The following is an 18,330-nucleotide window of genomic DNA, read 5'->3' as shown; positions in this document are numbered from 1 at the left end:
TATTTTCAAGGTGATGGATAAAAATATACAAGTATCACATAAATTCTGGGGTAAATTTGGGGGTAATACAGTATTCTGAAAACAGGGTTATTGTATCTAGGGTTGCACAATATCATATGGGTGGGTATTTGATTATCACTAACTGTAAAAACCAAAATATGGCAATATGGCAAGGTGTGGAGATGAGATAAAAATATTGGTAGAGATTAGAGAATTAAAATCTTATTTATACCCTTTGTCTGGGACCCCAGAGAGTTAGATTGGGTTATTAAAGATAATGTATGTGCTTTATAGCATTTCAAAGTAGATTTCTTGTGTGAAACACTTTAAATCGTGGAGTCAGTATGGTCTATTAATTGAAGTTTCAATATCTTAATACAATATCTATATTGTACAGCCCTAGTTATATCTTTTAAGGATGAAAGAGAGTATTATAATCAATAACTTAACAGCTGGACTTGAGAATCAGTTAAAATGACTTTGATAAATACAATGACAACCCAAACAAAAGAAAAAAAAAGAGATACGATCAGCAGTCTTGAACCCAATGTCACAGTTTGCCTAGGTATTATTTTCCAATGCAAAACTGCTTTCAGAATACTGCAGGTCAGATTTTGATGGGCAATTCTGGGCAATGTATCCATTACAACATAATTTCATTTTTTTTCCATGCCTTTTATCTTAGAATTCAAATCAAATTTACTCCCCGAGTCTGATGTGATCATCAATTTACCAGAATTCTAATGCAATTATGGTGACAAATGCACCTTTAAATCATACGGCTTAAAGGATGAACCATTGATTGCACAGAATTGCCCTTATAACAAGTAACACATTACAAATATTCTTCATCCCTGTATTTTTCAGAGATAATTCATGAAGTGTTAATAATTTGACAATCCACAAATACAAATCTAAAATACAGCAATATTGAATATATAATCCAAAAATATCTTGTGTATAATCTCTGCCATGTTTAATATTACCAACTTCAGTAGTTTTTTAGTACAATGACATGATAGCTCTTTGTTGTTGGACGGTAAAGAATAAGCCTGACTAAAAAAAAATGCAGCTCTAGTACTGGGTGGATTTATGTAGTTCTGCAATATCTAATGCCTGCTGTAAGACATTTGGTATACATGTATAGACCTTTACTATCTAACACCTGTTGCCATAGTACTTGGATGAAAGTCTTATACTATATAGACATAACACCATTCTCTTTAATGGTAGACTGGTGCCATGTAAAACCAGTAGCCAAAGTATTTATATATTTCTGTTATCTTCTTGTAAAACTGGTCACCACAGCACAAGGTGTGTATTCCTGTGCCATCTAAGCCATGTCGCCACAGTACTTGGTGTATAGTCCTGTGCTACCTGATAACACATGTAGCTATGGTAATCTCTGTAATGGTAGTCTGGAGTTATCTCAAACCAGAAGCCAGTACAGTCCTTTGCGATTCAACACCAGTCGCCATAGTATCGGCGTATATAGTCCTGTGCTTTCTAAAACCTGTAGCCATAGTACTCGGTGTAACGGTAGTTCTGCGCCACCTCAAGTGCCTTGGCCAAGTTTCGTGACTTGCGAGATTGGCGAGCCCTCTTCTTTGTTTCCAGGGCCTCAGCACGGCTCATGGACCGGGCCTCTCGAAGACCAGCCTTCTTGGACTTCTTCCATCTAATAGCAAAACAAAATTAAAAGATAATTACAACAAATGTGCTATACTTCTTTTCTGATTAATTCATTTCAAATGGGTCAAATACACTTTCCTAATGGGCTGAATTGCAAGAGTAAAAAATCAGGGGAACCTCATTTAAGTGGTCAATTTGCACACCCTGATCAGTTCTATCAAAGAGTAGATATCTTCAGTTCTCTTTTTGCCTCCCTGGCACGTGATGCCGAACAAAATAATAATCAAAATGATTTGTCTCACCCTGTAGGAATGCTATTAAAATGGTTGGTGAGCATTATTGAACCATATATGTATGAGGTTTTACAATAATTAATCCACAGAGGTAGCGTAGCTCAGTTGGTTGGACGGGTTAGAGCGCCTGTTTTGGATAAGATCGTATGATTTCAATATGAATGGGTTTGAGTCCCGCTGTAAAACCTATAGCACTGTGTGTTGTTGAGCCTCATTGCTGTATTCAGTGCAGGTGTGAATGCAGTTGGAAAACAGGATGCAACGTTGGCCCCGTGTATATGAGAGTCAAAACCTCTGCATGTTACAACCAATACACTATTCATCAAATGAAGGGTGTTCACCTAGTGAACTGCACCTGTTGATCCCCAACAAACAGTACAAATATACATACACCAAAATGTGGTCTTCACTGAAACAGAAGAAGAAGAAACTTACTCCCTGAAAGCCCTCTCACAATCTTCTCTGCTGCGCATGAAATAGGCCTGCTTCTGCTCCTCTGATAGCTGCTGTTTGACGTTAGATTCTGTTCTTTTCTGGTTCTTTTTCCTCTCAAGCCAAGCTTTAAATGCCTCCTCTGGAAACCTCTCCTCCTGATGCAAATATTAAAGCAAGATGGAGAAAACCAAAGATCCATGGTATTTCAATATTTCAAGTTTTGCAGTTTTCATGATAAGGAAACTCTTTATTGAATCACAATAGGTTGCAACAATAGAAAATCACAAGAACAAATAGAGGAATCAAACCTTGCTTAAAACATGAGAATAAACACTAAGATATATCTAATACCTCATAACAGAATGAGACACTAATGGGTGGGTAACATTATACAGATATTGCCTACCTAGAGTTTGAATATAACATAATTCATATCCCCGACGGAGTTATATTTTTCCCAAGAGATTTTGTTTTGCCCGAAACGCGCAGCGCTGAGGGAAAATATTCATCAGAGGGGAAGTTATTTATTAAAAAGATGGACGAGGCAATATCTGTTTATATATTATTTAGTCCATCATGTAGATTCGCCATCAGAGACTGCATTTGTCACCTGGTTTTATGATAAACCTAAAATTCTTGCTGTAGCTCTGATCCATCTACGTCATAACAGAGATATTTTGGAAAAATACAGCAAGCGCACTCTTCATGCAAACGACACATAAACATTAACACATACATCAAGTAAACTACCTGATTACGAAAGTCGTAAAGCAGCGATTGACATCACCTTAGTGAATATAACACCACAGTTATATTCACTGCGGTGACGTCAAAACCTAGAATATAACAAATGCAATCTTCGCAGCTATGGTCACGTGATGGCGTATTGACCTATCACTGATTCGAATCTACAAAACAATACTGATCAGGATGAGCATATATACATGTAACTGATTTGTGTAATTATGCAAATTTCCAAAAATGTTGTAGCTTTTTTATTTCACATCCGATTTTGATGATCTTTCAACATTATGGATATTAAATTTCTCTATTTATTCAAATCATTTTCTTTAGGCATAGACTTGGCCTTTTAGTGAGATTAACAGCATTGGCGTGTGGAATGTTCATCCTACCTTGTTTTCAAGTTCTGCCCTTTTTCTGTCCCTCTCTTCCTTCTTCTGTTGAGTGATCTCCTCCTTCTTCTTCTCCACCCAAGCCTTGAAGATTGATTCTGACAACTCTTCTTTCTCCCTTTTCTCCTGTTCTTCTCTTTCTTTCTCCTCCTTCATCCTCTGCATCTTAAGGCGAGCCTGCTCTCGTCTGAACTCCTTCTGCTCCGGCGTCATGCCATACTTGGAACGGGGGTTCCCGAAAGGCTCCTCGTAGATCGCCCCGTGACGATCTTGTCGATCGTACTCCTTCTGAGTTTTAGCCGACATGGCTCGTCGGGGTGATGGCTTCTGGTTTCCGACCCTAGCCCCACCTCCAGTAGCTGTTGACGGGCGTGGTTTCTGAGGGGGCCTGGGCTGCACTGCTGGTAGTTGAGAATTACTGTTTGATTGCCTAGGACTCTCCTGTAACCCAAGAAATTGCCTTTCCTCTGGACTGAGGTCATTGACATGCACATGATAGAACTTCCCACCACGCTCCACAAGCACAAATTCTTCTTCCCCTTCTCCCTTTGTTGCGTTCATCTCCTCTCCCTGCCTGTTGTTTTGGCCTACCAGTCTATTGTTCTGTACTTGAGGCCTAAAAGTCAATCTCTCCACTTCCACATCATTTGGATCACTGCTGCTGCTCGCATGAACACCACCACTATTGGAACTATTGACGGTCCCATCAGGTGCATCATATGGCAGTGTGTCCTTCTGATTGTCCTGGGGAGTGGCACCATCCTCTGAGCTTTCATGCCTGTTAACAACTGGATGTTGAGCAACCGGATGATCAATAACCTTACTTTGTTCAGTAACACCAGTGTTTGTATCACTTGGCTTTCCAGAATCATCCTCAGTCCTATTTGGGAGAGATTCTGAAGGACTGGGAGACACCAACTCAATGTCCTCTTGTCCACTACTACTACCAATATGCTTCTCCGCTTCAACACCTTCCTGCCTTTGTTCAGCAACTGCATCTCTGTTCATCCCATTTTCTGGAGTACCCCAACCTTCCCGTACTGCTTGGGGCGTATCCAACCCTTCATCATTCACAGGCACTGATAGTCCATCCTCTTTGCTCTCCTCTTCTTTCTCTCCCTCTTTCTTCTCCTCTGGATATTCTTCAGGTGGAACAGCCATGCTAATGACATTCTCCGGGAAGTTAACTTTCCTGTTTTTCTTTTCCTCGATGGGACCCTCTTTGGCCAACTCCTCATTGAGTTGCTTGACACGTGCAGCGATGTCATACTCTGGACCCATGTCATCTGGAGACGTAGAGTCCATCTCTAGTTCCTCTCTGAGTTTTCTAAGCTCTTCATCAATCTCCCTCTGCTGGGCATCAAGTCTCTTCTCCTTCTCGTCAGGTGACTGTTCAAATATTGAAGAAAAAAAGAGGCAAATTTGAATTGGAGCAACGTTATCAAACTTACAATCAAATAATTTTTAAGATTATACACTTCATTCTAATCTATAAAAATTCATTTCAAATGGTCACAATAAAAATCAAAATTATCAAAAATATCCCTCTTTTTTAAAACTTCCAGATCCAATTACCTGTTTTATAATTATATGACTTTTTCTTTCCTTTTTCTATTTGTAAGCAAAAAAAAACCCAAACACTTATGCCAGAGTAATAAATTCCAGCAAAAAGTCTCAAAACTGTTTTTTTTTAGAATTCCATTTTTGATTGTTAATAGTAATTTTCATGAACCGGAGCTGTAGTCTGGAAAGAAAAGCATCATCAATTCATTTTTTTTGCAGGGATACTCTCAACACTTTGTGGTGGTGTTAATGTTACATTGAAAAGAAATAAACAATCCAAAAATATTTAATTTCCAAAAAGTGAATGAAAAATCAATAACACTTCGAAAAAAAAATTATCTTTTGCATTGATGTTTATAGTAATATTCTGAACAATTATCCACATAAAAACTCTAACGTGAAACACCAAATGCGGTATACAGAAAGAGTAGGCCTACGCTATATTCAAATTTTGACATACTGAAGAATACAATGAAGAACTCTTAATTCAGCAAAATTAATGTGGCCATGTGCTCATAAAAAAAAACAATAATCCAGCAAAAGTAATAAGCTAAAAATTAAATTGGCCTTTAAAGGTTGGAGTTTGCATACAATAAAGAGGCAGCTCTCCGCATAAAAATGCTTGATTGATATTGCACTATTGTCTATTGTCCGTGAAAGGGTGACATATGAAATTGCTTGCCATTAGGCATTAGACCATATCTGCGATCTAAATTAATTTATACTAGTGCTGTCATAAGGTTGCTATGGTAACAGAGAATGCCCTTGGTGATAGTTGATAAACACACATACAGTATTCTGGAAAATGTTTTTGCATGTCAGCGTGAGAAAAATGCTCTTTTTCACAGGTGATGGTGTTTGCTATTAATGGGTGAATGATAAATCATAGTTTCTTGGGTCACTATTAAAATATTAGAAGAGTTACATGTAGTTTCCCTATGAAGTGTTGCACTTTGCACTTGTAAAACATTTACAGGGGGTGTTGTACATGCAATTAATGGCAAATAATGAGTGTTGATGTGAATAATGAAAGGAAAAAATGAAACTTGTCGCATCTTTTCTTCTTGTGATATACATGTCATGATCAACCAAAAATTAATACATTTATAATTAAAAATAGGGACTTTAATGGTATACTGTACGGTACATGTAGGCCTACATTATAACAAATCACATCAATTTGATCTTTTCAAACAGAGAGTGCAGAAACGTAAGGGAAAAAAGATAATGATCAAACATAGAAAAAAAATAGTAATATACATTGAACATCAGTAAACACAACAGTGAAACCCACATATATTTTCAGTATTCTATCACCTGTCTTTGTCTGTAAATATACGCAGTGTAATATCTTATCATCTATAATGTTAAGTTTTTGCCCATCCTCACATCCCAGGGGGGGCAGTCAAATATATTGCTGTACACACGAGTGACCAAAAAACACGTTTAAAGGGGTGTTTTTTTAGTTTTGGACGCCGGTATACTTGTTAAGGGTATCAAAAACACAGATTTTCAAAAAAAGGGGTAGTTTTGAAAGACTGGTCAATGGTCGATCAATCGCAGGCTCAAACGTATTTAGGGAATTTTTTTTTTCCAAAGCTTTTTTTTAAAGACTAGCCAAATGTGTTTAGGGTATGTTTTTTTTCCCAAGCTTTTTCCCCGGGGTCATATTCTGGCGACAACTTGTTTAGGGGCCAAAATGTGTAAATAAATCCCGCGAAAAACTTGTTTAGGGGGTTATTTTGCACACAGAGAAAAACTCGTTTAGGGGGTGTTTGGAAATAATTTGGCCACGCGTGTGTACAGCAATACACTGTACATTTGACTGCCCCCCCCCCCCCGCCTCACATTTTGAAGATGAAGTGTTGATACTCTTATTTCCATGGCAAGTGGCAACACAATATAATCACATACTATAAATATAAACCACAGTATGGATCCTTGACTGTACATGTATTTGGAACAAAAGCTGCATGGCAGTGCATGCATTATTTGTAGAAGCAGCTATGCTTCCCAATGCTCCCAAAAACCAATAGAACTCCTTTGACTCAATAAAAGCAATTGAAAATCAGCTATTGTCTGGCTAGCTTATTGAGTGCTGGATTAAAAGCCTGTTTTCAGATGCTTTACAAAGGGAGCGATAGTGGAGGCATGGTGATCCTTTGTGTTCTCTTTTGTGTGGACTGTCTCTCTTTCAGTTTACAGGACAATGTTGATGATAAATGATGAGAATTTTAATGTGAGTCATACTGGGTACTATATAATATATGTACAATGTGCAATATGTACATGTATACATTCTTAGAAATAACATCGAGACATGGCTGCATTATGCTGAATGTACATGAAGAGCTCAATTCAATTCAATTTCAATTCAATTCAAGGTTTATTAAAAACATGAGTCGCAGCCAAATGGCTGAATTGGTCATGTATACAAAGTAAAAACAATTAAAAGACTCATTACATATTTCAAACATTAAAAAGCAGTAACCTTTGTAAGAACTGACATGAGAAATATGTGTATAGACATAAATTCTACCTTGTAGTTGTAAGACTAAACTAAGACTGAGTAAGACTTGTAATGTTAGAGTACTGTAGGCAATGAAAATTTATATACATGTACAAAGGATGAGGAAAAGGTAAATAGTAGACTTGTTAAGAGGTTGAACGCTGCATTTTTGAGTACAAATGTCCCACTTGGCACAAATGTTCCTTGAGTCAAAAGAAAAAGATTCATCCAAAGAGACACGCTGTATCTATGCAAATAAGCAAGTAATTTGCATAAATTTGCATATTATGTCGATATAGTAAAAACAAGTATTTCAGAATATATATTTAACCAGAACTGCCCTAAAATTGGAAATAAAGACTTAGGGTAAGAAAGGGAAGAAAATTGTCATAAAATAATTGGGATATCCTTGTTTATTATTACCTAATTTACATAAATTATGCAAATTATAATTTAAAACAGAGTATTTTTTCATGAATCCTGAACTGCTTTAAAAAAACAGCAACTAATACACAATGTCAACATTCTACATGAAAGAGAATATATTAGCGAAAACATCGATATGCTTCATGACAGTATTAGTGTCTTAATTTGCTTAGAAAGAGGGCAAATATGTCAAAATGTATGACGTGATATTGCGCTAAAACGAGACCAAAACAACCTCTATGTCACAGTCACACTCACGAATCGGACAATAAAGCGATCAATGGTATGTCATTCGAGATAACACAATCTCAACACAATAGCTTCCATCGGCTTCTCGTATCGCTTTTGTTGGTGTGTCTGCCACACCGTAATCAATGATACATACGGACAAAATGCATTTCGGTATCGGTAAAACACTATTAATTTTGTTTTATTTGTTTCTAATTTGTTTCTCTTGGAAAATGTACAGGAGACATTGCTTTGCAGGTTACTGCTTTGATGAAACTCTGGCACATGAATCATGACGAATGTATCCTACCTCAATCCATATTTTAACTTTATTAAAATATATATCTTTTTGGAGACCCCGAGGTGGCAAAACTGCATCCCCCTGCATTCCCGCCACTTTACAAAACCAGTTTGACTTGTATAATCGACTTGGAAAAGACAGATGTATGAGACATCAGTCAACATGTTTCCTGAAGAATTTTTTGTTTTGTTTATTTAAGCCTACGCCCACGGGAGCCCTCCGAATTTACCCCATCCCCTCTCCGTATTTCGACTAGGATACCCTCTCCCTTTTTGGTTTTATGTATTCAAAAATAGTTTATTGTCTTTAGAACTCTTAAAAGATTACTTTTGTTTGTATTGATATCTTGGAATAGATTGAGGAGAAAATACTCTACAACTGACATGTAGAAGAGCTGTGGTACATTGAAGAACAGCCACACAGCCCTTTATTGATTCCACTCTATGTTAAATTTAAATATTTTTAGAGCCCAATCGGAAGAAAGATGCATTTCTACTACACAAAGTAAAGCCTCTTTGCATTCTCCTCTTGAAAAAAAAACCAAACAAACATAGAAGGCATTGTTTTATATCTCATAAAATAAATTCGTGTACGTGACGGTGGCCTGTCGAAGTTGCCCAACCCTTTATTTTGTTTTGACAATATATATTTAGAATATCGTCTAAATGAAACCCTCATCTGGAAAAGGGCACTTATTAAAGGCAGCATCTACATTATATAGAGGAGGCCCTGGCACTGGGAAGAGGGGGCTGAAGCTTGTTAAATTTCTTCGGACCAAAATTTTACATTGAAACTTTTTTGCTTTTCAAATTTACATCAAGAAATTTAACAAGCAAATAAACAAAATGGACTGCACTACAAAATTAAGGGGTTTTTTTTGGTAACGTTTCTTTTTTTCGTTTTGTCACATCTGCCAGAATTCCAGGGGGTGCTGTCTATGGAGAATAACACACGCAGCACAGCCCCCCCCCCCTTCAGAAAAATCTTGCGGGTGCTTCAGCCCCCGCTTCCAAGTACCAGGGCCTCCTCTATATAATGTAGATGCTGCCTTTAATAAGTGCCCTTTTCCAGATGAGGGCTTCATTTAGACGATATTCTAAATATATATTGTCAAAACAAAATAAAGGGTTGGGCAACTTCGACAGGCCACCGTCATGTACACGAACTTATTTTATGCGATATAAAACAATGCCTTCTATGTTTCTTTTTTCAAGAGGAGAAAGTAAAGAGGCTTTACTGTGTGTAGTAGAAATGTATCTTTCTTCCGAATGGACTCTAAAAATATTTAAATTTAACATAGAGTGGAATCAATAAAGGTGTATTTTAGAGCTTACGTGTGGCTTTTCCTCAATGTACCACAGCTCTTCTACATGTCAATTGTGGAGTATTTTCACCTCAATCTATTCCAAGATATGAGTTCTAAAGACAATAAACTATTTTTGAATACATAAAACCAAAAGGGGAAAGGGTATCCTAGGCATGCTCCTGTTGGGTTATAGCCTTTACTGTGCTAGAGCATTATTACAAACTGCAAAACAACAACAATAATAATAATAATAACAATAATAATAATAATAATAATAATTTTAATGATAATAATAATATTAATATAGATAAATATGAAATATAGATATAAAAGTTACTTTATTATACCAAAAACGCAATTTGCCTTGCCGGTGGCTTTAAAACACGATATTTTTTTTATTTAGTGTCGAAATACAGAGAGGGGATGGGGTAAATTCGGAGGGCTCCCATGGACGTAGGCTTAAAAAAAAACTATCTTCTGGAAACATGTTAACTGATGTCTCATACATCTGTCTTTTCCAAGTCGATAATACAAGTCAAACTGGTTTTGTAAAGTAGCGGGAATGCCGCGGGGAATGCAGTTTTGCCACTTCGGGGTCTCCCAAAGATATATATTTTGATAAAGTTAAAATATGGATTGAGGTGGGGTACATTCGTCATGATTCATGTGCCAGAGCTTCATGAAAGCAGTAACCTGCAAAGCAATGTCTCCTGTAAATTTTCCAAGAGAAACAAATTAGAAACAAATAAAACAAAATTAATAGTGTTTTACCGATACCGAAATGCATTTTGCCCGTATATACCATAGATTACGGTGTGGCAGACACACCAACAAAAGCGATACGAGAAGCCGATGGAAGCTATTGTGTTGAGATTGTGTTATCTCGAATGACATACCATTGATCGCTTTATTGTCCGATTCGTGAGTGTGACTGTGACATAGAGGTTGTTTTGGTCTCGTTTTAGCGCAATATCACGTCATACATTTTGACATATTTGCCCTCTTTCTAAGCAAATTAAGACACTAATACTGTCATGAAGCATATCGATGTTTTCGCTAATATATTATCTTCCATGTAGAATGTTGACATTGTGTATTAATTGCTGTTATTTATAAAACAGTTCAGGATTCATGAAAAAATACTTTGTTTTAAATCATAATTTGCATAATTTATGTAAATTAGGTAATAATAAACATGGATATCCCAATTATTTTATGACAATTTTCTTCCCTTTCTTACCCTTAGTCTTTATTTCCAATTTTAGGGCAGTTCTGGTTAAAAATATATTCTGAAATACTTGTTTTTACTATATCGACGTAATATGCAAATTTATGCAAATTACTTGCTTATTTGCATAGATACAGCGTGTCTCTTTGGATGAATCTTTTTCTTTTGACTCAAGGAACATTTGTGCCAAGTGGGACATTTGTACTCAAAAATGCAGCGTTCACCCCTTTTTTTGCAGTTAACAAGTCTACTAAAATTAAGAATGATAAAAACAAAATAAGTAAGCTGTAAAAGATCAATAAAAATATATGGATATTTAAAAAGAGTTGATTTCCTCATTCATGAAAAAACTTGATATTGCAAGTAGGCTGGTATTGCTTTCAAGGTGTTTATATAACCTGGCAGTGTGTTTTAATGACGAGTCTACATGTCTTTTCTCTATAAAGGGTTTATAACAATTTCTTTACCATGTTGTGTTTATAATTATTATTAAACAAAAATTGCAAAATACAATATACAGTGTAAGATGCAAACATTCTCATTGATTATGTGACTCTCACACTCCCAATGTATAATAATTAATAATAATACCTTGGATAATACCTTGGATGTAGGCACTAAAAGTCAATAAACTTATTTGCCTCTCGATGACTTCTCATGAAGAATTCCAAATACTAACTATAGTAGTGCTTTAAAGAAAATTTCATAATTTTCCTTTGAACACTTCCCAATATATTTGTCCCAGCATACATGTATGACCAAAATAATATGAAGGAAAAAATACAATGAGGAATCATTCATAAAATGTATAGACTGATAGTCAAATTTTAAAATCTGCAATGTTGTAAATTTTAGAGCAATGTTGTAAAGGTTTAAATAAAAGACAGGGATTTGAAACATGATTTGATTGTAAAACCTGTACCAATGAGAATCACTTCATAGAATTCTTTAATTTGGGTGGTGGCAGATAGGAAAGTTTCAGATGTTTCCTTAATTATAATATGATTCTAGACACTCATACTGCCATAAAAATATAAACTAAACCAGCTTTTCAGCTCAGTTTAACTCATTTGCCCATGTGCTTCATCAGGGAATGTACATGCATGAATCATATTATTTACAACATAAATAAAAGATGGAAACCAATCTAAAGATATTACATGTAACTGAATAATTACAATTGGTAAAAGTCACCATTTTGACTTCCAGAGAGTGCCTAAATGACAGTTTATCTCATCAACTGAAACCAAAAGGTGATTATTTGTGATTTATTTGTACTTTATATTCCACATTGGCAATATATGTACATGTAGTTCATCCTCTGCTGGCTGCGGACCACTTTGCTTTTAGAGCGTGTCTTTATTGCACTCATTGTTCACTCTATGGTATAAAGATAGTACAGTGTAACAAACCTTTACCAAAGATAATATTCAGTGCATTACTCTTTTTGCACATACATGTAGGCCTACTCCAGAATATTTTTTTTGGTTGCATAATCTAAATTAACTGGAGAGATCATCAAAAAGAGCAGAATATCACCTTGTATTTGATGGGATAATCTTAAATATATCACTTGAAACACTTTTCATCAATCAGACAGAAACTATCTAATCATGGAATATAAAAATGAACCAAGGGTCAAGAGAAAGGCAATCGCATCCATGGTTAAAATTTTTATTGAAAAAAAGAAAAAAAAAAAAAAAGAGGAAGCCTTTGAAAATCTGTTGCTATTGGGTATGATGTGAAAAATACACTGTATGTAGTCACACCAGTCACTTTTAGGTTTTCACCTTTTTGGAAAGAAAAATCATCACATGCTTTATTCAGTTACAGACCTCCAGGTAACATATATGTAGATGTAGTTCACTCTAGATACATGTACCTAAACCATTTATTACTGACAAAAGCTCTTGACAGACTAGGTTGCATTCCCCCCCCCCCCCCCCCCGAGAACTGGTTCTTACCTCGGACTCATCTTTCCCCACATCTTCCAGCTCTTTGTCTATCAGTCGTTCCAACTCCTCCTCTGTCTGAGGTTCTCCTGGCTGACTAGTCTCATTGGTTGCATCATCGTTAGAATCTGGGATGCTCGGAGTCATGGTTCTCTCCTCACCATTTTCCTCCATTGTTTATCATTACATGCAGCTAACATCTGGTGTTTAAACAAGCTAGAAAATGACCATTCTTCACCAAATGACGTAATTATCTGGTTACTTCTGTAAATGAAATATACATATATAAGTCAAATTTTAAATTCTATCATGTAAATATATTCTATTTTATAAGTATTATGATTAATTTGTTTTGTACCATTTAGCTTAGTCTTATTCTAAAAAAACATGTTTTATTTTCATATATATTAAAGTATTTTTAAATTTATTCTTCTTCAATTGTGAGTACTGCTTAAAAGGTGCAAGAGATGTTAAAAACATTACATACATGTACATGTACATGTCTAGTATGAAACTGCAATTCAGAAAAAAACAATTTTTTTTTTACAGTGATAGACTACATGTAATAGAGTATTTTTTATCAACATATCACATTCAATATTTTGAATTTTCGATAACAAAAACGTTTGATATATACATTACCATTTATAAACTTTTATTTTTCACAATACATGTACTATTTGATGCATGCATGTTGAGAAACCGAGATCCAAAAATGATGATCTATTATTTTAACGAACAAACAAACAGTCCCCACAACATTCAGACACATCTGCATTCCTAACGTACATCAATAACTAAAAATCTGTTTGTTACTTTAGATCTCTGCCCCAGGCCAAACTACTTTTGAGATTAATGTTACCGTACGTTTTTCTTCCCTTTTTGCTTTTCCATGAAATAGGGGGCTTACATGTGCCTTTCGAATCCAATGTCATGAATCTATTACATTACAGATGTGTTTTCAATTCAATTCAATTCAATTGTTTCACTTTCCACATTCAATTTCAATTTCATATTAAACAATTGTATAACAATTGACATAGTAACATATAATCACAATTGAAGTATATACAAAAATTTATAACAATATAACATTACAATAGACAATTATCAAATTGAAATATCAATAATTGATGCCTCGTTCCAAGGCTACAGTTAGCATCTGGCGCTACGTAAGTACATGTATGTATCGTGTGTGTGATGCGTTGTTACTTAAAGATAACACTACAGTTAGTATCCATGCTCTCATAATCGATTATGATTGTGTAGGACTGTTACTTTGACATTTGGTTTCCTTTAATAGTTTAGTTATTTACAGTTCAAGCTTTGGTATTATCATAATACCAAATAATTATGAGAAAATAATAATTATGAGAAAAACAGAACACATTCGAAATTGAAAAGCAACAAAGGTACAAGAAATGAGAGAGAAAGGGACAAGACAATAGAACTTCCACAACATTAAACAAACCTAAACATCTCATTCTCTGATGCAAAAACAAAAAACTTTCATGTTTTACTTTAATAGTTTAAGCATTATTTTTAAACAAAATTCTTTGTATCAAGCTCGCGGCGTGGCGCAGTGCAGCAGCTGGACGCTGCGCTGAGTGCAAGCCAGCAAAGAGTGAAGAGACACTAGCACTGCGCATAAATTCTACCTTGTAGTTGTAAGACTAAACTAAGACTGAGTAAGACTTGTAATGTAGAGTATGTACTCATACTCATAACTTATTTAAGAAAATAAGAGCGCATTTGATTTTGATTGGCCAATTAAAAGGGAGTTAATTGAGTGCTAATAGTAATAGAGTTTCCAGAATACGAACTTGGAGGTCCAATAGTGCTCTATTATTTAATCTATGACTATGAGGAAAGTTATGAGACTTTTCAGAATACCCCCCCCCCCCCCTCGCTATCTAACTTGGATCTAGGCCTACATGAAAATTTCTATGTGGGACTTAAATAATGATCTGAGACTAGACATTGGCATTGCTTGGCACTACAACTACAAGTACAACTACAAGGAAGACTAGATCTGACTAGGCCTATATATCGCACAATGTCGCGATTTTCTACACCAAAAAATCACAGAAAACCATGCATAATTACTGAAAATACAGCCTGCTCTCACCTTTCAAGTAATTTCAATGATTTTATCCTGTCAATAGTCCAAGAAACGTTCGGAAATCAAGTTAATCTTGGTCGACATTTGCACAAATTTCACTCCAGTCCACACACAATCTTGGTATCTATGCGGTTTGCGTATTGTTTATGGAGCAACCATATAAAATCTGGAGCGAGCGATCGAGAGAGCTCGCAAGAGAGGTCGCGATTCGACCAATCAATTAGCGGATTAGTTTACTTATCCAGACTCATACTCGATTACGAGTATATTTATAGTCTAAACAATTTACAAAGTATTACAGATATCATTATGACCAGAAGAATAATAAAAGATTGATATATATGAAATTTAATCTATAGTTTGATTCTTCCTGATAATTTCGTTTAATTGTTTTAAAAAAATCTATTTCCACATTTAAGACATTAAGGTCTTTAAGCGTAGACTAAATCTGAGGCGGCTTTCTGATTTGTAAATTATCGCACTGCCTACTATATTTTGAGCAACTCAGAAAATTGTATTCAAAGAAATTATGAAAACTATTGAGAGCAACCATTTAGGCCTTATTATTATCATCATAAAAATCACAAATCAAAATACAAAATAAATCAATGAAGAGGATTTAGATCTGCAAAAAAAGTATGAACCCAATTACCGAGTGATGGATCAGTCTCCCAGAAGATGTAGTTATACTGCTTGTTCTGTGATTGCATTTAAGAATAGACTGGATAATCATTGGGAGAAGATTGCCTATGATTTTGAGTGATTTTCGATCCTCGTGTGTTTTTCATGGAATTTTTTTGCTGTCTATGATACCCCTGCCATCCCTCCCTGCCAACATAAGTAGCGCATCTAATTTTGTCTGAAGGAGAGCAGCAATAGACATTCTACTTTGATCGATGAACAGGCTTAGTCCTACAACATCGTTAGAGTAAACTAAACTAACTAAACTATATAGCCCAAGTCCACAGCCAGGATATTCTGCGGCGCCGGTTCTAAATTATAAAAAGTGAACTTTCTAGTTTATGATCAGGCTCGCATGTAGTGTTCACGTTTGTTACTTGCCGGGGCGGATCGAGCTTTCCCAAATATAGGAGGGAGGCGGAAAAACTTTTACCCCGATCGGTAGCTAAAAACTAACCAAAGACTGATTTTTTAAAGGCAATATTTTGTAATGCATTGGTGTCAAATTGTTTTTATCATGAGTTCTGTATTTAGTTCAAATTTTGTTTGATTTTAGAAAGAGGCAAGCCATCCTTTTTATTCCTTTCCTCTCTCATGCCTTCAAGTGTTTTAATGGTAAGGTGTTGTTTGCCTGTAATATGCGGATTATTTCTTTAAGCGGATGGAAGATGGAAAAGGTGATTGTGGTATTTTTCCAATTTGGGTTGCATGTACTTTTGGTATTATTTCAATTGTTGTGTATGTCGTTCATATTTAGGAATTAGTGCACTTTTACTCAGTATGGATGGTAAATTATGATATATGTACTTTTATTCTGTTGATATGACAGTGCATTGGCAAAGTTGATCTGTTACTGTATTGAGCATTTTTCAATTTTTACAGATGGAATTTATATGAAGGCCTGTTTACATTCCTGTTGTTGTTTTAGTTTTGTTGCTTTGCATGCCTCAATTATAGTTGAGGGTGCTATGGTTGAAGTCATGATTTTATGGCCAAACTGTAATTTTGTGTATAACGATCTATTTAGATTTTCGGTTGATAATTGCAGTAATTCAGAAAGTTAACAGAAGGGGGAAATATACACTGTAAAAAATGTGGTGTTAAAACTGACACCAGTTGGTGTCAATAGAGGACCACACCCTGAGGTGTTAAAATTACACCCTAGAGATTGAACATAACACCAAAGAGTGTAAATGTAACAGCCAAAGGTGTTGTAATAACACCTATAGGTGTAAAACTCACACTGTCAATTCAACAACGGTGTAAAATAACTGGTGTGGTCCGGCTCTATGTACACCGGTTAACACCACAGTTTTTGCTGTGTAGGGAAAGAAACAGCGATCACGCCATTGTGGATTACTACCCTCTGTTGTTTAGTCATGTATGTGTTTGCCCCTTTTGGCTAGCTCTAGCTCTGTGAGAGGTAACAATGTTAAATACACTTAAGACCCTAATATTACTGTGAATTGACGTCCGTTCATTTAATGGTGTGAACTATTTTCTTACGAACAAGATAAGGCTCATAAAACATGAATAATGAGAGCGCGAAGCGCGAGCCGAAATTTGTAATATAATGACCTGAAAATTGACCTGTCAAGGATTAATTGCAGTGCATGGCTCATAAGGAGGAAACTTTATGATGCGAGAGCGAAGCGCGAGCTGAAATTTTTTTTATATGCAGAACCTAAAGCTTGTCATTCTAAGCACTATCATTTTGTAACCATTGTTAAGATGGGTATCTAACTAAACTGATGCGAGCGACCTTAAAACCAAACAGTTTGAGCACAATTTTAAATAATTGAAAGTACAAGATTTTTTGGGGTAATCAACACCTAAAACGGGTCATTATAAGCAGTTTTGACATTTCTAGCAGGATGCACGTCCCGATGCACGTACATCAGTAAGAGCGCCAAGCGTGATCAGAGAATAATGTAATAATCTGATTCGAGCTGGCTGATAGGTTTTGACAATCAAACTTGAAAAGGGATATTTTGAGAACTTTATGGAATACACAAAGAGAATAGATACCTGACCAGTTGCATACCTTGGGTCGAGGCATGGGGGGGGGGGGCACCAGCAAAAATTTTGAGTCACTTAGTGGGAGCGCGAAGCGTGCTTAAATGCCAGGTATACTGACCTAATAGAGACATTTTCGGTGTGCCATTAAACGGATATGTAACTCACTCATCAAATAACGCGAGTGCAAAGCGCGAGCTGATTTAACAACAATATATATTCAAACTTATAAAGGGACATTATAAGCAACTTTTTGTAATCATGATATGTACCTGTCTCACTAAACAAACATTGCGAGCGCGAAGCGCGAACTGATTTTTTTTCTCTCTATATTGACCCCAAACTGACATTTTAAGGCCTCTTTTAGGAGTTCATGAAGAGCATATACTTGTGTCCAAGCAACATTGGGTATTTCTTTTGGGCTTTTGAAATTTAGACTTGAAGACGGGCATTCTATAAGGCTTGTTTGTGGGAATTCACTAAGACCAGAAGTATATCACTAACT

The 18,330-nt window shown here is 35.8% G+C and overlaps 1 protein-coding gene across 1 annotated transcript; it reads right to left on the bottom strand.

The window, feature by feature from the left end:
• Positions 1-224: 224 nt before the first annotated feature.
• On the bottom strand, positions 225-15,346 carry LOC129259669 (coiled-coil domain-containing protein 181-like). The gene is made up of 5 exons (XM_064098181.1): positions 15,135-15,346; positions 13,019-13,270; positions 3,494-4,882; positions 2,361-2,515; positions 225-1,678 (listed from the first exon to the last, which is right to left on the bottom strand). Exons 2-5 carry the CDS (start codon positions 13,178-13,180, stop codon positions 1,507-1,509), a joined length of 1,878 nt encoding a protein of 625 aa, XP_063954251.1. The 5' UTR covers positions 13,181-13,270; positions 15,135-15,346; the 3' UTR covers positions 225-1,506.
• Positions 15,347-18,330: the final 2,984 nt, after the last annotated feature.

The sequence above is a fragment of the Lytechinus pictus genome, chromosome 4 (assembly GCF_037042905.1).
Source record: "Lytechinus pictus isolate F3 Inbred chromosome 4, Lp3.0, whole genome shotgun sequence".
Lineage (NCBI taxonomy): Eukaryota > Metazoa > Echinodermata > Echinoidea > Temnopleuroida > Toxopneustidae > Lytechinus > Lytechinus pictus.
Note: the sequence above shows the minus strand (reverse complement) of the source record. Positions and strands in the feature narration are given on the sequence as shown.